General features: G+C 44.3%; 2 protein-coding genes across 3 annotated transcripts in view; one reads left to right on the top strand and one right to left on the bottom strand.

Moving 5' to 3' along the window:
- Positions 1 to 21,134, top strand: part of LOC137637386 (protein cereblon-like) — an 839,981-nt gene that overhangs the window by 240,730 nt on the left and 578,117 nt on the right. The gene's annotated exons all lie outside the window — the stretch shown is intronic.
- LOC137637383 (uncharacterized) lies at positions 13,537 to 17,713 on the bottom strand. Its single transcript, XM_068369597.1, has 3 exons — positions 17,384 to 17,713; positions 16,441 to 17,252; positions 13,537 to 13,564 (listed from the first exon to the last, which is right to left on the bottom strand). Exons 1-3 carry the CDS (start codon positions 17,522 to 17,524, stop codon positions 13,537 to 13,539), a joined length of 981 nt encoding a protein of 326 aa, XP_068225698.1. The 5' UTR covers positions 17,525 to 17,713.

Genomic DNA, 21,134 nt, shown 5'->3' on the forward strand with positions numbered 1-21,134 from the left:
GATCCTGAAGAAGAGTCTACTCTACCACCCGGAGATGAAGACTACGACTCGACAGAAGTGGAGGAGCCCCTTCTGCCGGTGCCGGCAGCAGAGATAACACAGTCTACGTCTTCAGCTCCTACCCCTCCATTAGACATAATGGGTCAGGCAGTTTTGGCCCACATTACCCCACCTATGGAAAATCTACGTAAGGAGAACGTAGATAGACAAGAAAAGATGACGAAAGAGTTTCATGAAGCGACTCAGATCGTCACCTCCCGAGGGTCTTACAAGCGACCCAGAGTACAGGACCTGCCACCCTGCTCCAAGACCAATCCCTGGAGGTATGCAGAGTTTATGCCTATCATTAACGGCAAACTGTACATCTTGGAGAAGTTGGGAGCCGTCCACCTGGACGACATTGAGTTCTGGCCTAACTTTAACGCTTACCCGGAGTGCTTCCTCCGGCTGAAGCGTGAACCTGTGTCGAAAGGAGACAGAACCAAAGAAAGTCATGGTATTCGACCCCGACAAGGCTCAGGCTCTCTTGACGAGTAGCCTGAAGAAGGCAGGATATACTAACTCGCGAGTTTCTGCACTGAGCAAGAAACACCTTACGTTTATTGTTCCTTTTTAAATATTTAACTTAGCCGGTGAATATATAATAGCTGCTACTCAGCGGCTCGACAGAAAACACACTCAAAAACTCGCGAGCGATCGCTATGAAGGTTGCGGGTGTGATCACCAGCGCCAACTATCGGCCAGATACCACTCTTGCATGTAAACAAACCCTTCAATTCTTCTCTGTCGACCTTGACGACCAGACGTATCATTACTCGCTGTAGAACCTGGAGTTTTCTCAACATATTTGGTGAAGTACTTTATTTTGGTTTGAGCTTTCGCAGTACAGGTGTTTTATCTTCAACTTAAATCTTGAACTCGTTTTTGGATAGATTTAATTTTTGATGCCTTTGGATTGTTTTTTGGACTTTCCTTGACTTTTAAATGGCCGACCCTTCCCTTAGTACGGAAGTGTGTTTAGGCTTTTAGCAATTATCTTATTACGTTATAAATTAATTATAGATTTTCCTCTATATATTTTATATCTCACCCGCCTTTATTAGGCCTCTTCGATTAGCTTTCCATTTATAATAAACATCAAGATAAATTTTAATGATTTGTTTATATGCGACCTTTCCTGAGAGTGGGCGGTCCTAACTTGGAAACCGAAGTTGAACAACGTTGAGCCCTTTCAATCGTAAATAACTTTTACAGAGCTAATGATTTAAAACTTATTAAATGAATATTTTTTAGTAGATATTTTATGAAAGATTTTCTTTGAATAGTCTTCGTACTGTTTCAAAGATGAACTAACGTTTAGTTTATTTATGCTACGCAGTTTGCGCTCTATCGTTACGATAGAGAGAGAGAGTATCACGGTTTCACTTTGCAGAAAGAGTAAATCGATTCTGACGTTTTGTTCATTCTTCTTTCAAAGCTTAAATGTTTTAAATTCTATTTTTAATTGAAAAACCTTTCAGTTTTTTCCTTTGGTCAAATAACCTGTTTTTTGACGAAACGTAAGTGGGCTCTTCTCTTCGGTGCGAAATCAAGAGAGAGAGAGAGAGAGAGATAGAGACGGAGGGAGAGAGAGGAGAGAGAACGTTCCGATCTTTATCTCGTCCCAAGCGAGTAACGTTGTTCTCGAGTTACTCTCGTCCCTAGTCTCTGTACGGGGAGAAAGGATAAAACGTTTTTAGTTTTTTATTCTCGTCCCAAGGCACTGTACGGTGAGAGATTGAAAACGTAGTTTTGAATGAACTAGCGTTTAGTCTCTTCCCCAGCCACTGATCTTTTTATCTTAAAATAAGTTTACTGTTTTTTTTGCTGGTATTAATGTGCTTACATTATACGTCTGATTTCGCAATTATAACCTTTTGATGAGGGTAGAATTGCGTGCTTCAGGTAGAAATCAGTTTTATTCATACCTAATGTGAATTGTTTAAAAATTCGATTTCAGTGAAATAAGTGCAAAACAGAAAATCATAGTGATAAAGTGATATTGCGCAAAGTGTTATCAGTGTTGCGACCGAGGGTTCGTCTGTTCGTGCCTGTCTTTCGCCTAGTCCGGGACCTCTTGCAAGCTCCCAAGCCCAGGGGAGAAGTAATGTCGTACGACTTATGGGTTCGAGAGGCCTTGATCAGCGAACAGACGTTCCCTCTATGGTATCAGGCGTATCTCACCAAGATCACCCCTACCATAAGGCGAGAGAGACGATTTTCTCCTCGTCATCCGAAGGCTTTTCGCATAAGAAACCGTGGAACAAGGTTTCGAGGCCCTTTAAGCGAAAGTCAGTCCTTTCAGGACAGGTCCAGCGTCCTGGTTTTAACTATTAGGACAGCTCTGACCCTATGCAGTCATCGGAAGACTGCTCGCCGCCTAAACAAAAGCGTAACACAGACTCCGAGAGTCTTTTTGTAGGCAAGGTTTTGCAGTCACAGACGTTACCCTCGTCTCTTACCGCAACCATTCCCGTTGATCCTAAATGGGTTGTACGGCAAGACATGCAGAATAAGCTTGCCTCCCTTATGGAAGACTATTCTGCCGATAAGTCCGTTGAGCCTAGCCGTTTATCTCATCGAGATCCTGGCCTTCAGCCACCCAAACGTTCCTTTGTGCGTCCTGTTGACGTTGGCGTAGCCAAGTCACGTCAGTCAGGTTGTTTAGAACCACACTCGATGCGGTCTCGTGTGGATTTTCAGCCGCATTTGGACGTTAGGCCACTTGCTGATGCTCCTGTTGACGTTCAGGACGTTCGCCAACCATCGGAGTTGACTTGTTTTGACGCTGAGCGTCAACCTCCGCATTCTAGAGTTGTTTTGACTGCTCAGACTAGGCGGTCAAAGCAGTCTCGAGTGGACGCTGTGCGTCCTCACGCACCTGTTGTTGTTGACAGTTCACAGACTGTCAAGCAGTTACATGACGTTGCGTCCTGGTCCGCTACTAATGCACCAGTGCGTGTGGACTCTGCTTGTAAAGCATTGCCACCACGGTAGGTCTCTCCCTTGCTTGAGACTCGGCTATTGTCGGACAAGGTTCCTTCAGATGAGGAAGTTGCTGTTCCCCCTCCTACTGATATTCCCTTGAGGACTCTGTCAGACGGAGAGGAGCCTAAAGCTGCTTAGCCCTCTATGGACTTTAAAAAAATCATACTGATTTTTAAGGATCTTTGTCCGGATCTTTTTGTAACTGCTGCTCCTCGTTCGCCTAAACGTCAGAGTTTACACTAGGCCTAGCTATTTCGAAGCCGTTGTTTTATAAGCTAGTGCTCTCTCGCTCTTCTAAGAGAGCTTTACGTTTGCTAGGCAACTGGTTTATCACCAGAAGGAGTTTGGGGGAGACAGCCTTTGCTTTCCCTACTTTTAAGCTGGCTTATAGAGCGAGAGTCTGATATGACACGAGAGAAGTTCTCGGCTTGGGAGTTCCTGCCTCTGCCCAGATAGACTTCTCAAACCTCATAGACTCTCCCTGGCGCCTGGCCATGAGACGCTCCAAGATTTTATAGTCGACTTCAGAGCTATTTTCGAGCGTTTGAAGTTTTGCTGTACAATTATGTCATGCATAAACAAGGCTTTCAGGGATGGCTCCTATGATCTGACAGCCACGTTCTCTGCAGGAACAAGTCCCTCAGGGATGGCTCCAATGATCTGGCAGCCATGTTCACTGCAGGAGTACGTAAGAGGCAAGTGCGCTCAATGTGTTCATTGTCAAGACAAACTTCACGATGAAGTCTACCAGGCTGTCTTGACAGCATTTATGGAAGGCGACTGGATGGTCTCTCTCGACATTCAGGAGGCATACTTCCACATTCTTATACACCCGGATTCCCAACCGTTTCTGAGGTTTGTTTACAGGAATGTGGGGTACCAGTTTCGAGCCCTGTGCTTTGGCCTCAGTCCTGCTCCTCTCGGGTTTACGAGGCTCATGAGGAATGTGGCAAAATCCCTCCATCTATCGGGGATCCGAGCCTCCCTGTACTTGGAAGTCTGGCTTCTCAGAGCATCGTCCAGTCTTCGCTGTCTGCAGGATCTACATTGGACGTTGAGTCTGGCCAGGGAGTTGGGACTTTTGGTCAACCTAAAAGTCCCAACTGATCCCATCCCAGATTATTCTATATTTGGGGATGGAGATTCGCAGTCCAGTTTTTTTTTCGGGCTTTTCCGTCTGCCATCGAATAGAACAAGCCCTGCTCGAAGGCCAACTAATGCTGAAAAGAAAACGTTTGTTCAGTCAGGAGTTGGAACAGTCTCGTAGGGACTCTCTCATCCCTAGAGCAGTTTGTCTCACTAGGGAGACTACACCTTCTGCCTCTCCGGTTCCATCTAGCCTCTCACTGGAACTAGGACAAGACGTTAGAGACGGTATCATTCCCAGTCTCCGAACCCGTAAAGGCATGCCTGAAATGGTGGGACGGCAATATCAGTCTGAGAGAGGGACTATCCCTAGCAGTCAAGAACCCAAACCACGTGTTGTTCTCAGACGCGTCGGATTTGGGTTGGGGTGCGACCCTGGACGGTCGGGAATGCTCGGGTCTGTGGACCTCAAGTCAGAAGAGCATGCACATCAACGGCAAGGAGCTATTAGCAGTCCACTTGGCCTTGATGATATTCGAAAGCTTCTTCGAAACTAAGTGGTAGAGGTCAACTCAGACAACACCACAACTTTGGCGTACATCTCCAAGCAAGGAGGCACACACTCCTTCACGCTGCTCGAGATCGCAAGGGACCTTCTCTTATGGTCAAGAAATCGAGGCATCTCCCTGTTGACGAGATTCATCCAGGGGGACTTGAACGTCTTGGCAGACTGTCTCAGTCGGAGGGGTCAGGTGATACACACGGAATGGACCCTCCACAAGGACGTGGGCAAGAGTCTTTGGGCTACTTGGGGTCAACCCACCATAGACCTCTTTGCCTCCTCGTTGACCAAAAGGTTACCAATCTATTGCTCTCCAGTCCTAGATACAGAAGCAATCCACATAAACGCGTTTCTACTGGATTGGTCTCTTCTGGACTTATATGCATTCCCACCATTCAAGATAGTCAACAAGGTACTGCAGAAGTTCGCCTCTCACAAAGGGACAAGGTTGACGTTGGTTGCTACCCTCTGGCCCGCGAGAGAGTGGTTCACCGAGGTACTTCAATGGCTGGTAGACTTTCCAAGAAGTCTTCCTCTAAGGGTAGATCTGTTACGTCAGCCCCACGTAAAGAATGTCCATCAAAGCCTCCCCGCTCTTCGTCTGACTTCCTTCAGTCTATCGAAAGACTCTCAAGAGCTCGAAGCTTTTCGAAGGAGGCAGCCAGTGCGATTGCAAGAGTGAGGAGAGCTTCTACCATTAGTATACCAATCGAAGTGGGAAGTCTTTTGAGACTGGTGCAAGTCAGCATCTGTGTCCTCGTCCAGTACCTCTGTAGCCCAAATCGCAGATTTTCTTTTACATCTGAGAAAGGTTCGCTCCCTTTCAGCTCCCACGATTAAGGGCTACAGGAGCATGTTGGCTTCGGTCTTTCGACATAGAGGCTTAGATCTTTCCAACAATAAAGATCTCCAAGATCTCCTTAAGTCTTTCGAGACCTCTAAGGAACGTCGTTTGGCAAATCCTGGATGGAACTTAGACGTGGTCATAAGGTTCCTCATGTCAGACAGGTTTGAGCCATTACATTCAGCCTCCCTGAAGGATCTCACCCTCAAGACACTTTTCCTAGTGTGCTTGGCTTCGGCTAAAAGGGTCAGTGAACTTCATGCCTTCAGTAAGAACATCGGTTTTTTCTACAGAAAAAGCCAAAAAATGAACTGCCTTCTCGTCCTTCCTAAATCTTTTGATATTCCTTGCTTATCAGAGATCGTAGGCAACGAACTGGAAAGAGTATTATGTCCTGTTAGAGCTCTTAAGTTCTATTTAGCTCGTACTAAGTCATTACGAGGTAAATCTGAGGCATTATGGTGCTCAGTTGAGAAACCATCATTGCCTATGTCAAAGAAGGCTTTGTCATATTTTATCAGATTTTTTAATACGAGAAGCTCATTCTCACTTGAATGAGAAAGACCGATGGTTGCTTAAGGTTAAGACGCACGAAGTTAGAACTATAGCAACCTCCGTGGCCTTCAAGCAAAATAAATCTCAGCAAAGTATTATGGACGCGACTTTTTGGAGAAGCAAGTCAGTGTTCGCGTCATTTTACTTAAAAGATGTCCAGACTCTTTACGAGGACTGCTACACACTGGGTCCATTCGTTGCAGCGAGTGCAGTAGTGGGTGAGGGTTCTACCACTACATTACCCTAATTCCAATATCCTTTTTAATCTGTCTCTTGAAATGTTTTTTGGGATGTACGGAAGGCTAAGAAGCCTTTCGCATCCTTGTTGATTTGGCGGGTGGTCAAAGTCATTTCTTGAGAGCGCCCAGATTAGGGGTTTGATGAGGTCCTGTTAGTATGGGTTGCAACCCTTTATACTTCTGCTCCTGGGAGTCTTTCAGCATCCTAAGAGGATCGCTGGGCTTCGTGAGGAAGACAGACTTACAAGGCAGAGTAATCGTCTAAGTCAACTTCCTTACCAGGTACCTATATATTTTGGTTTTGTTATATTGATAACTGTCAAAAACTCTTAGCTTATACGCTGTAAACTTGATTAACTCTGGTCTCTACCCACCGCCTTGGGTGTGAATCAGCTATTATATATTCACCGGCTAAGTTAAATATTTAAAAATGATATTTTAATTATAAAATAAATTTTTGAATATACTTACCCGGTGAATATATAAATTAAAGGCCCTCCCTTCCTCCCCAATAGAGACGCAGCGGGACGAGAAGAATTGAAGGGTTTGTTTACATGCAAGAGTGGTATCTGGCCGATAGTTGGCGCTGGTGGTCACACCCGCAACCTTCATAGCGATCGCTCGCGAGTTTTTGAGTGTGTTTTCTGTCGAGCCGCTGAGTAGCAGCTATTATATATTCACCGGGTAAGTATATTCAAAAATTTATTTTATAATTAAAATATCATTTTTCGAGAGCCTTCCCCTTCACGTCGGAAGCTTTTCAGAGTGCCCTCAAGGCGGTTGAGGCAGGCAAACTATGCCCTATAGTAGAGGAGTTTAGTCCTTTGTCTCTGGCCTTGCCCACAGATGAGAAGGAATGGAGGGAGGTCCACCTAACCTTCTCAGTAGGAAAGCTTGACGCAGATATCGCGGGACAGCAGTTCAGCGAGAATCTACCAAAGCTATCGGACTTTCTCTTGCGAAGGGAGCAAGAGACTAAAGAGAGACTAGCCGCTTCTCTTTCCCTCCAGAACTGCATAGAGATGTGTGCAGGCCACAACGGCACCCCCGATATGCTCCCTGTCCTGGCCAAGATGCACATGGCCACCCTCGTAAAGGACCTGTACGCCTTCGTGAAGGCCAGGAGAGCCTGTAGGGAGTTTGTGTGCGCTGCTGCAATGGTGAAACATAAACCCAGGAAGCTGATTTCTTCCAGTATCTGGGGTAAGGACCTTTTCCCAAAAGAATTGGTCCAAGAGGTAGTAGAGAAAGCCACCACGGAGAATAGGAACCTTCTCCAAAAGTGGGGCATCTCCTCAAAGAGGAAGTCTTCCGCGGATGCTGGTCCCCAACCCAAGAGGAAGACAAAGAAGCCAAGACTACCTTCTCGGCCTGCTCAGCAACATCTCACGGTCACCATGACCGTGATGCCCCAAGTGGTCGCTCAACCACAGACCACCTTCCAAGTGGTGCCTCAACAGCTGGTTGCCCAATCACCAGCCTTCAACCCTGGGATTGTGAGGCACACCACTTCCTTTCGTCCGAAAGGAAGAGGATCTCGACGGAGCTCCTCAAGAAACCCCTCACGAGGCAGGGGAGAATGCGGTCAGGGTGGCAAGCCCTCAGGTCCATCTAAGCAATGAGATGCTCCAGGTAGGAGGGAGACTCCAACAATTCCGGATCGTTGGACCTTCGATCCCTGGGCCCACAGCCTAATCAAAAATGGACTAGGATGGAAAAGAAACAGATCTCCACCTTCATATCCTCAATTCTTCCAACACTCCACCCCCTTACTGGAAGCATATACCTTAGAACTCTTGAACAAGAAAGTTATAAGGAAAGCTAAGTCCATCAAATTCCAGGGAAGGCTGTTCTGTGTTCCCAAGAAGGACTCGGGCAAACTCAGAGTCATTCTGGACTTGTCATCACTCAACAAATTCATCAAGAACAACAAGTTCAGGATGTTAACCCTTCAACACATCAGGACCCTGTTACCGAAAGGGGCGTACACAGTCTCAGTAGACCTGGCAGATGCTTACTGGCACCTCCCGGTCAGCCGCCCCCTCTCCTCCTACCTAGGATTCAAGTTACAGAAGACAGAGTATGTCTTCAGGGCCATGCCCTTCGGACTAAATATATTCCCAAGGATCTTCACGAAACTTGCGGACGCAGTCGTGCAACAAGTACGCCTAGAAGGCGTTCAGGTAGCAGCATACCTGGACGACTGGCTTCTGTGGGCAGCATCCAAGACGGCTTGTCTGCAAGCATCCAAGAAAGTGATCGAGTCCCTGGAACATCTAGAATTCAAGATCAACTACAAAAAGTCTCTCCTCTCTCCAGCTCAGGAGTTTCAATGGCTGGGAATCCATTGGGTCTAGAAGTCACACCGCCTCTCCATTCCACCAAAGAAGAAGAGAGAGATCGCGGGTTCTGTCAAGAGACTATTGAAATCCGACAGGATCTCAAGATGCCAACAGGAAGGAGTACTGGGTTCTCAACAGTTTGCAGCAGTAACAGACCCAGTGCTAAGAGCACAGCTGAAAGATGCGTCAGAAGTCTAGAGAAGATACGCATCAAACGCTCGAAGATATCTACAGAGACCGGTACCGACCTTGCTACGATCACTTCTCAAGCCGTGGTCGAAGGTCAAGAGCCTAACGAGGACCGTTCCCTTACAACCACCTCCCCCATCAGTGACTATCCACATGGATGCCTCGACGGAAGGGTGGGGAGGTCACTCCCATCAAAGGAAAAACCAAGGAACCTGGTCATCCCTGTTCAAGACCTTTCACATCAATATTCTGGAGGCCATGGCAGTCCTCTTGACGCTGAAGAAACTATCCCCTCGCAGATCAGCTCACATCAGGCTGGTCTTGGACAGCGAAGTGATAGTGAGATGTCTGAACCGACAAGGCTCGAGATCCCCCCACATCCACCATGTGATGTTAACCATCTTTAGTTTAGCAAAAAGAAGAGATGGCACTTATCGGCAGTTCACCTACAAGGGGTCCGCAATGTGACGGCGGACGCTCTATCCAGGCTAAAGCCGATAGAGTCAGAATGGTCCCTAGACGCAGACTCATTCTCCTTCATCTTGGAAAAAGTCCCAGAACTGCAGATCGACCTCTTCGCGACGAGCGACAACAAGAAACTACCTCGATATGTAGCCCAATATGGGGACCCTCTGGCAGAAGCGACGGACGCCATGTCCCTCGATTTGAACAGATGGACCCGGATCTACCTGTTCCCTCCAACGAATCTCCTGCTGAAAGTCCTCAACAAGCTGAGATCCTTCAAGGGAACTGCAGCAGTAGTGGCCCCCAAGTGGCCCAAGAGCAATTGGTTCCCTCTGGTGAAGGAACTGAAACTGAGGCTGGTCCCTCTGCGGAACCCAGCTCTATCCCAATTGGTTCAGAAGTCGACTGTTTTCGCTTCATCACAGAGAACCCAAAACCTTCATCTCATGATTTTCTTGCCTTAGCAGTCAAGAAAAGATTTGTGATCTCGAAAGGCAGTATAGACTTCTTAGAAGAATACAAGTCAAAGTCAACCAGAAGACAATACGAATCGTCTTGGAAAAAGTGGGTTGCTTTTGTTAAAGCAAACAGGCTGAAAGAAATCTCAGTAGACTTCTGCCTGTCCTTCCTCATTCACCTTCACGAGCAAGACTTGGCTGCCACCACGATAACTATGTGTAAGTCGGCTTTGACTAGACCTCTTCTATACGCCTTCCAGGTGGACCTGGCGAACAAAATCTTCAACAAGATAACGAAGGCATGCACTAGACTTAAACCAGCAGCCCCTCCGAAGCCCATTTCATGGTCTCTGGACAAAGTCTTACACTATGCTTCAACCTTGAACAAAAAAGATTATTCTCTCAAGGATCTAACACAAAAAGTCATATTCCTGTTTGCTATAGCCTCAGAGGCTAGAGTTAGTGAAATAGTAGCCCTATCAAGAGATGAGGGCCATGTTCAGTTCACAGAAGTGGGAGAACTGAATCTCTTTCCTGATCCTACTTTTCTCGCCAAAAAACGAGCTACCCACCAAAAGGTGGGGTCCCTGGAGAATCTGCCCTCTGAAGGAAGATGTCTCTGTATGTCCAGTAGAGTGTCTAAAGGTCTATCTTTGAAGAACTTCAGACTTCAAGGGAGGACAGCTCTTCAAAGGCGAAACCTCATGATCAAACTTATCCCTAAAACAACTGAGGGCGAAACTCACCTACTTCATTCGCAGAGCGGATCCTGATAGTACACCTGCAGGTCATGATCTGAGAAAAATTGCTTCCTCACTGAACTTCTTTCAGTATATGGAGTTTGAGCGTCTTCACTCATACACTGGTTTGAAATCCTCCATAGTTTTCTATAAACATTATGGGAAGCAAGTGCACGCATTGAAACATTTTGTGGTCGCGGCAGGTAGTGTGGTGAAACCTGTCGTCTAATGCTGTAATGGACTGTGAATTGATTGGGACTTTTCAATTAGGGTGAAAAGGTGTTGACACCTTCCAGTGCAATATGACAAATTCGTAGATAATTTGTATTTTTCTTAACTATACAAACCTTAGCTATTTACATAGGGTAATTACTTCGGCGTAGCTGAATGACGAGCCATAAGAATTTTAACGAGGGTTTACTACCCCTCCGCTAGTTAGCGGGAGGTAGAGAGGGGTAGCTTGCTACCCCTCCCCCATCACACACACAGTGCGAACTCCACTTTACTTAGAGGTAGGACTTATCTTAGGGGACAGGGCTGGCGGGCAAATATGTGGAAATAGCTAAGGTTTGTATAGTTCGGAAAAATACAAATTATTTACGAATTTGTCATTTGTTCCGTAACTGAAATACAAACCACGCTATTTACATGGGGTGACTTAACCCTTAGTGGTAAGTCCCGGCCATACTGGCTTTGGCTTGCCTGGGGATTCCATATTCGAGCGATTAAGTACTCGGACAATAGAGAATCCCTGCTCCTCGCTAGCGGTTGTGAAACTGCCGCGGCCTACGTAAGGTGTGTGCGAAGGTGAAAAGTGACTTATCCTAGGAAGTTGACCCGGAGTTCCTCAGAAGGAAATCTAGGCTAGGACTCTCCCAATACCACCTCGTCAGGGTATGGGGACATGACAGTATTACACTTAATACTAGGAACACAAGGAAGCATGGTCTACCTGCAGTGGTTTGAGGTCAACTGTGCAGAGAACCCAGGATGCTGCTTTCTCCAAGGGAGGAGAGGATGAAGAAAAGAATAAGGGCCAGACAGATCTTTTCATTCATGCAGACTAACACCAGGTAACAATGCCCTCAACCTTCTGCTACTTGTCCATTAAGGAGCCTGAGGTTTAGACCAGCTGTTGTGCAGCCACCACAGAGCCGATAGAAACGTATCGAGCCTCCTGTGGGTCATGTCTTGCAGGTAAGGGGCTGTGAAGGTGGTCTGACGCTTCAACACCCACGCTTGCAGGACCTGCATCACTGAATGATGCTTCTTGAAGGGCAGGGACGTAGCTACGCCCTTGACATCATGCACTCTAGGGCGATGTGATGGAGAAGGGTCAGGATTCAAGGCCAGGTGTAACACCCTGCGAATCCAGGCTGAGATGGTATTCCTGGTGACCCTTCTCTTCGTTTTCCCAGTGTCCACGAACGAGGCTTGAACCTGGGGACAAACTGCTGCTGTTCTCTTAAGACACCACCTCAGACTCCCTACTGGCAAGGTAGGAGATGGTCTGGGACATCTGTTATAGGACGGAGACTCGAAACCTGGAAAGAGTCGAACCGCGGGTCCGGCACTCCCGGGTTCTGAGTCTTGGCAACAAAACTCAGGGATGAACCTGAACGTTACCTCCCCATATCCCCTTGAATGGGCGATGTCGTATGAGAGACCATGTAACTCGCTTGGCCGATGATAAGGCTAGCAGGAACACTGTCTACTCGGTAAGGTGGTGATCTGGGGCCTTACGTAGTGGTTCGTAGGGAGGTCTCTTTAGAGACTTGAGGACTGGAACCACGTTCCAAGGAGGAGGTTTCACTTCCAACTGAGGGCAGGAGAGGACATGGCTTCGTATGAGGAGAGAGAGTTCCAGCGAGGGAGAAATGTCTATCCTTTGAGCCTGAGGGCAAGACCTAAGGCTGAGAGATAGCCTTTCACAGCCGAAACTGAAAGGCACATTTCATCCCGCAAATACACGAGGAGCTCCGCTATTGCTGGAAGCGGCATCGTGTGCAGGGATACCCTCTCCACGTGAAGGAAGGGGAGGGAAGGGCAGGAGCTCACTACCCTAACCTCGCCTTCCTCGAGAAGGAGCGTTCAAATGGAAGGAAGAGCATATGATCAGGCTTCCATCCAGACGCAGCTCTGCCATAGGTTGGCAAGGGTTGTGGGTGGCGATCCAAGGTAGGTCAGAGGAACGCTCTAAGATAGCAGGGAGGTCTCCCGCCGGCAGATAGACCTGCCGCTATGCTATCCCATAGCAGTATCATGCAAGGGAAGCTGAACGGCTTGGCCCAGCAGGCGAAAGACCGGGCCGACCCCACAACCCACCGGTACTCGATGAGTTGTAGGACGGTGGACAAGGGTGTGATGGCTAGGCCATCACCAAAGGACAGATGGGGGGAGGGGAAAAGGTCCTCTATAGGGGTGTAGGGGTTGGTGTAAGCCTTCCCCAGCACCCTAAAAGAGAACTCTGTTTCGGTACCTGCACCACCCAGGTATAGGGAGAGTTCATTCTCCAGCCTAGGGTGGGTTAGGACAGTAAGGGAACGGTATTGTCAGGCCGTCCCAAACTATAAAGAAACAGAATCCTTAAGCCTGCCTAAGCTAGGCTAGGGAATGCATATCTCCTAGCCCAGAGAAGGCAAACGCAGGACAAGTCGATAGGCCACAGGGAGGAGGGGTCTAGTAACCCTTCCAGGTGTGGTCTAGGGTGGGGAGCGGAGCCCCCCCTTTGCCGTCCAGCAGGGACCAACAGGAGAGTTCATTCACCTATTGGAGTAGCTGGGGGCAAACGACGGGTACTCTGAGGTTCTGACCCAAACTCAAAGCTCATGTACTATGGCTCTGGAAAGGGGAAGAAAATCCTAGCCTAACCTTACCAGAATCACAATTCAAGGCAAGGAGGGCTAGGATGTAGCCTAGGCTACCTCAGAGGGAGGAGAGATTACCTTATATGTAAAGGTAACCGGGGAGGTGCGAAAGTATATAAAAGCCCCTAGGCCACTAGGTTAGGGGCAGGGGAATCGATTACCTTATTCATCAAAACCTCTTATATATTCTCTAGAAGGAGGAAAAACCAATGTGCAATTACTGAATCTTATATGTATGATTGCCCAGTATCTTCATTTAATTAAATAACACCAGGAACACATATTATATCATGCATGAAAGTAAACTAAAGCGCCTAGGCTACCATGCCCAGGCGTCTAGTCTAGCATCTCAAGCAGCGTAAAATCAGCTACCTACACTCACCAAAATTAAAGAATACTATCGGCATAATATAACTAATTCCTAGCAATGAAGACTAAATAACTAATACTGATACTTAGTTAAGAAACCGGGACAATCGTTCTGGCTGATTAAATAAAGCATGCGATGCGAACTACAGCGTCCGCGACGCCTCCGGTTAGGCAATAGCTCCGCCACAAAACACAGTATATTTCGATAGAAAAGCGTTACTTAACAGCCAGAGGTAATTTATACAGTACAGTATAAGAATTAAATACTCAACTTTCCAGAGACAGGAGAAGCTGAAGATTGCGACATGGCTGCAGAAAATAGTGAAACAACTGGGAAAAACACCTGGTCAGACACGCTACTACAAAAGGAATGTAGTTGGCGGGCGGTGATGACGTCAGCCAAGATGGCGTCGCATATGGCGTCATCTGAGTACCCATATATATATATATATATATATGTATGTATGTATGTATGTATGTATGTATATATATGTATGTATGTATGTATGTATGTATGTATGTATATATATATATATATATATATATATATGTATGTATATATGTATATATGTATGTATGTATATATATATATATATATATAGGGTGATGTGTTCACGACCTGGACAGTAAAATGAATAATATTCATAGAAAAAAAAGTTATTGAGCTACAGGAGAGATTTTGTGCTTAAAAGAAAGTTTAACTAATGCCCCATCTTATGCTATGAGTTTCATATCTGTAGATATTATATTTTGGGTTTTACAGCCGTTTTAAAATCCAAAATTCTCTGTCCGGGTCGAGACCGCGTGGTCACGACCCGGACGGGGTTGTGGTCTCAACCCGGACGGATGTTTTGGTCCACCAAAAACACACTTAAACCAATGTTTTATATTTTTTTTTAGTAAAAACATCCAGAACATGACACTGAAAGGTGGAATAAAACAATTGGTAGCAAAATCTCAATGTAATACAAAAATATATATATTAAACAAAAATGGGAAACTGAATGACTTAAAACTAATGCATGTTAAAGTGAATGACTTAAAACTAATGCATGTTAAAGTGAATGACTTAAAACTAATGAATCTTAAAGTGAATGACTTAAAACTAATGCATTTTAAAGTGAATGACTTAAAACTAATGCATGTTAAAGTCCCTCAAGGGAGGGAGGACCTTGATGAGGTTTGCTTGTCGTTGGGTGGTCCCCGTGCTGACTGTGAGGACCCCCAACACCCTGCTGCGGTCGACACTGTGACATCCCCGATGGCTGGGAAGTGGAAGGTGTCCTTCAGCAAGGGCGACCTTATCCTGAGGAAGTCCAACTGCAGCTGCTGCCCGTCTTCCTCCAGGGAAATGACCTTGCCCACAAAGTGGACAAGCTCCTCAGACCTCTTCCCCTGGAAGAGAAGCTGGACCAGGACAAAGTCACCCACCTGGGGGAAAAAATGAAAAAAAGAATGAATAGCCTAGCCTATGGAATGAATGAATAAGGAATTTGGCTTTAAAACCAAGCCATTCAGCTCGGCTACTAAATTTGACAATTAAATAGAAATTTTCTTCTAGACTTAGGCTAGGCTACTTATGCAATAGATGAACATAATCTAGGCTAGGATAGCCTAGGCTACAGATTTTGAAATATGAAAAAAAAGAATGAATAGCCTAGCCTATGGAATGAATGAATAAGGAATTTGGCTTTAAAACCAAGCCATTCAGCTCGGATACTAAATTTGACAATTAAATAGAAATTTTCTTCTAGACATAGCCTACTTATGCAATAGATGAACATAATCTAGCCTAGGCTAGGCTACAGATTTTGAAATATTAAAAAAAAGTCCCTCCCCTCTGGCTCCTTCTGGACGAATGGATAGGAGGCAGCATCAAACTCGAGCTCTTCTGCAATCTCATCTGAATATTCAGATGAGTCGTCACAGAGTGCAGGATTGTCGATAGCCTCCTCATCACTGCTGCTCGCCTCAACTGGCTCAGACTTCCTCCTCTTAGCCGCCTGTCGTGCCTCCTGCCCTCTCTTCTTCTCCTGCAACCTCCGCTTCTTCTCCTCTCTGGCTGCTTTCTTCTCCTCCTTGTCCCGCAGCTGGCTAAGAGCCTCCTCATCCTCAGTCAGGATGCAGGCGCGGATCTTCTTGCGCCCTCTAGCAGCAGGGCGGGGACGAGCCTTCGGGTAGGGCTGCACAGCTTCGGGAGTGACGTCGGGAATTGGAGGAGATGAAGGTGTTGGAGTTGGAGTCTGCCGAGGTTGGAGTGCAGCTTTAGGAGTGTTAGCCCTAGACGCTGAAGCAGAGAAGGCTGGTGACATCCTACCTATTCCAGATGGTCCAGGCTGAGGTTGGTCAGGCTCCGATGGAACTGGTGTCAAGGGTGCGGCAACAGTTTGTGGCAAATCATCATCATCATCAGGAAGGGCCTGCTCTGTGACTTCTGCCCCAGCAAACGCATCATCTGGAAAGATGTTGCGGTTGACGGGAAAGATGCCAGTAGCGCGAAACCCATTGGTGATGTTGGTGACATTACAAACCTTGTCCCAGGCCTTGCACGCCATCTCTGGCAACATATGTTCCGTGATGGGCACGTGAGGGTTTGAAAGTTTAAAATCGTCCTGAATGGATCGCAGGACAGACTTGAAGGGGCCAAAGACACTTACATCTAATGGCTCGAGTTTGGCTGTAGTATGAGGTGGCAGCGTGACAATTACGATGCCATGCTGTATCGCATACTCAACCACATGAATGCTCATGTGACACTCGGCATTGTCCATTATCAGCAGTATCTTATTCTCCACTGAAGAATAAGACACCTTATGGAGATGCTCGAGTGTCTGCACGAAACGCTCATGGTCCATCCAACCGTTAGCCTGCAAGAGCACTGTGGTTCCAGGAGTAGTCCCTCTCTGAAAATCAGCATTCATCTTCTTTCGTGCGATGATAAACACTGGAGGGAAACCATGCCCTGCAGCATTAACAATCCCCACGAAAGTCATATGATTACCTCTCTCCCGAGCAACCTGCGAAGCAACAGGACGACCTCTCTCGCAAACAACCTTACATGGCTTCATCACAGTGGACAAGCCACTCTCATCCAAGTTGAAGATCCTGGCTGGCATGAAACTGTGTCGCTCGACAGCTTCCACGTAAGCCTTGAAGAAGACTTCAACGTTTACGCGGTTGAAAGCCATCGCGCACGAAAGTGACATGCCCTCCGGAGCCTTCAATGCAAGCCTTGGATGACGGAACATATACCCGTAATACCAGTCACGGGTGGCCATACCTTCCCTCTTCCAGGCATCAGGAATAGACGGGCTGCCAACAGCCTCTGCATACTTCAGGATCATCCTCCTGAAAGCTCTCGTTGGCAGGCCGTAGAACATCCGCGCGATCTCGATAGAGTATTCCTCGATCAAGCGTTCCTGCGCATCGGTGAAAACCTTTTTGACGTTCTGATGCTTAGGCACAAACGTCCTCCCATCACTCTCCTTGATGGACCGAGTGAAAGCATCCTGAAAAAAATAAAACAAAGGTAAAGTGGGGAGCATAGGCCCGATAGGGTAGGCTAGCCTAAATGAAAAGTAGCCTAAAGTTCTTAGCCTACACATAGAATTTAAGAGGGCTTAGATTTATTCAAGCTTACCCCAAGAGTCGAAACTTTAACTCCAAAAAGGTTGCACGCAGTGCGGATGCTACAACCAGTCTCTAGGCGGTGGTAAAATGCCTTATCTAAGTTGGTCCTATCCGTGGTTAGGATGTTCCTTGGCTGGTAGTTGCGAGGCATGGCTGGGAGTCACGAAGGATCTGAAAGAGATAAATGGCATTAGAGACATAGGCTAGGCTAATGAATATTGTCTATAAGTTCATAATGAAAAAATATTTTGACCTTTTCAAAAACCCATAATTTGTTAGTTTAGACAATCAATAACTTTATACGAGGTAATAAACAGTATTGATATTTGTTCCATGTTAAAATTCTATTGCCTGACCAATTAATAAATTTTAGAAAAATAAAAATTCTCCGTGTTCTCTACCCTGACAAACCTGTCCGAGTCGAGAACACGGACCTTGCATTTTTTAATAATTTTTAAAAATTAAAAAATTGGCCTAGGTTAAATATTTCAATTTGGAAGACTAAACACTATTGGGGGGCACATATTAATTCTAAAAAAAAATAATTTGCACAAAAAAAAATAGCTCAAAACTGACTCTATGTTTGACTTTGGCAATCACCCATATTTAATTATTTTAAACCATCAATAATTTTATAAGAGTTAATATATAGTATTAATATTGGTTTTAGGTTAAAATGAGAGTGATTGACAGAGTCATTTTAAAAAAAAAGATTTATTGCTTCTTATACCTCCGTGTTCTCGACCCGGACAAACCTGTCCGAGTCGAGAACACGGACCTTGCTTTTTAAAAAAAATATTAAAAATTAAAAAATTGGCCTAGGTTAAATATTTCAATTTGGAAGACTAAACACTATTGGGGGCCACATATTAATTCTAAAAAAAATTAATTTGCACAAAAAAAAATAGCTCAAAACTGACTCTATGTTTGACTTTGGCAATCACCCATATTTAATTATTTTAAACCATCAATAATTTTATAAGAGTTAATATATAGTATTAATATTGGTGTTAGGTTAAAATGAGAGTGATTGACAGAGTCATTTAAAAAAAAAAAATTTATTGCTTCTTATACCTCCGTGTTCTCGACTCGGACAGCACGTGCACATTGTTCGAGTCGAGACCACGCACATAATTTTTTTAAAAATTCGTAAAAAATATAAACAATTGGCCTAGGTTAAATATTTCAATTTGGAAAAGTAAACACTAATGGGGGCACATATTAATGCTAAAAATAATTCACTTCCATCAATAAAACACTTCGAAAAATCACTCGATATTTAACCGTGGCAAACACCCATTTCCAGCCTTTTCCATGGCTTTATCTCACATATGGTACATTATAGTTGTAAGAACTATGCAATCATTCACTTTTTAAGTGGTTTTTCCAGTACACTTAATTTGCATGAACCGTCAAAAATTGTCCGAGTCGAGAACACACCATAAAATTATTTAGCGGGCACCCCAAACCACTCCATTGTTGTTTACGCACTCCGTATTATCACTGATTTTATGCCAATATGGCTATATTACATAACAAAACTTATCACAACTTGATCACGCCTTATTCGTGGTCATGGCACAATATATCCTGATGCCGAAAATTAAGATCGCGACCCCTTAAAATTGAAATTCTTACCTTGTTTACATATATATATATATATATATGTATATACATATATATATATATATGTATATATATATATATATATGTATATATATATGTATATATATATATATATATATGTATATATATATATATGTATATATATATATATATATGTATATGTATATATATATATATATATATGTATATGTATATGTATATATATGTATATGTATATGTATATATATATATATATATATGTATATGTATATATATGTATATATATATATATATATATGTATATGTATATATATATATATATATGTATATGTATATATATATATATATATATGTATATGTATATATATATATATATATGTATATATATATATGTATATATATATGTATATATATATGTATGTAATATATATATATATATATAGTATATATATATATATATATGTATATATATATATATATATATATATATATGTATATATATATGTATATATATATATGTATATATATATATATATATATATGTATATATATATATATGTATATATATATATGTATATATATATATATATATATGTATATATATATGTATATATATATATATATATATGTATATATATATATATATAGGTATTATGTATATGTATATATATATATTATATATATATATATATATAGGTATTATGTATATATATATATATATATATACACACAGTGGAACCTCTACATCCGAACGTATCTACATCCGAATTTTCCAACATCCGAAGTAAAATTCGAGCAAATTTTTGACTCTACACCCGAATTTTATTTCGACACACGAAGTACAATTCGAACACGTTCCGACTCTACACCCGAATGTTTTTTTCGACACCCGAAGTAAACAATACTCGTACGCGTAGTCGGTGTTCATAGTGCCTGAAGTGTTTTTTATTTCCGCTGATAGAAGGCAGCACATCGACCTCGGAGGGACGCTCAATTAGCGCGGCTTGGGTCAGTCCTCAGTTTTCGTCGGCTTCTTGCGGTTGTGCTCTGTGCGTTCTGATATTAACTGTGATTTAATCGTGATTTTTTACGTGCATCCATTAACGATAATTTACGTAAAGTATGGGTCCCAAGAGGCTTAGTTTTGCCAGTGGTAGTGGTGAAAAAAGGAAGAAGGAAATGCTTTCTATAGAAATTAAGCAGGAAATTATTGAAAAACATGAGCGTGGCATCCGCGTGAGTGAACTTGCTAAACAGTATGGCCGTAATATGTCGACGATCTCTACAATCCTTAAACAGAAGGAAGCCATTAAAGCAGTGAAACGTTCTAAGGGGATCACTATAATTTCCAAACGCCGTACCCCTATCATAGAAGAGATGGAATGACTTCTACTAGTGTGGATTAAGGATAGAGAGATCGTTGGCGACACCATCACCGAAACCGTTATCTGCGAGAAGGCGCACGCCATCTTTACGGACTTGAAGGAGGAGAGCTCTGTGGGTGATGCTGGGGAGAGTTCAACCGAGCCTTCCTCAGATGATTTCAAGGCATCTCGTGGCTGGTTCGAGAAATTTAAGAAACGGTCCGGGATTCATTCAGTTGTTCGCCACGGAGAGGCTGCTAGTGCGGACACAAAGGCTGCAGCTGACTTTGTTAAGAACTTCGAAAATATCGTAAAGGAAGAAGGCTACGTAGAGCAGCAGGTGTTCAATTGTGATGAAACCGGGCTGTTTTGGAAGAAGATGCCGAGTCGAACCTACATCACTGCCGAAGAGAAGAAATTGCCTGGGCATAAGCCAATGAAGGATCGGTTGACTCTTGCTTTATGTGCCAAGCCTTTGCTTGTTTACCATTCAGAGAACCCTAGGGCCTTTAAAGCACACAATGTCGATAAGGATCAGCTTCATGTTTTCTGGCGATCCAACTCGAAGGCCTGGGTCACTAGGCAATTCTTTGTGCAATAGGTAAACCAAGTTTTCGGTCCTTCTGTGAAGAAGTATCTTCATGAGCAGAAATTGCCTTTAAAGTGCCTGCTATGCCTTGACAATGCACCCGCTCACCCCCCCGGACTTGAAGATGATATCTTCGATGAATTCAAGTTCATAAAGGTGCTGTATCTTCCACCAAATACCACCTCTATCCTCCAGCCCATGGA

This window comes from Palaemon carinicauda, unplaced genomic scaffold (assembly GCF_036898095.1).
Source record: "Palaemon carinicauda isolate YSFRI2023 unplaced genomic scaffold, ASM3689809v2 scaffold7, whole genome shotgun sequence".
NCBI lineage: Eukaryota > Metazoa > Arthropoda > Malacostraca > Decapoda > Palaemonidae > Palaemon > Palaemon carinicauda.

Coding starts and splice junctions, on each gene's coding strand:
- LOC137637383 (XM_068369597.1), bottom strand. CDS start 17,524: ATGCCTCGCAACTACCAGCCAAGGAACATCCTAACCACGGATAGGACC. Junction 17,253..17,383: donor TTAAAGTTTCGACTCTTGGG/GTAAGCTTGAAT, acceptor TATTTTTTTCAG/GATGCTTTCACTCGGTCCAT. Junction 13,565..16,440: donor CATGGCATCGTAATTGTCAC/GCTGCCACCTCA, acceptor TCCTCCTTCTAG/AGAATATATAAGAGGTTTTG.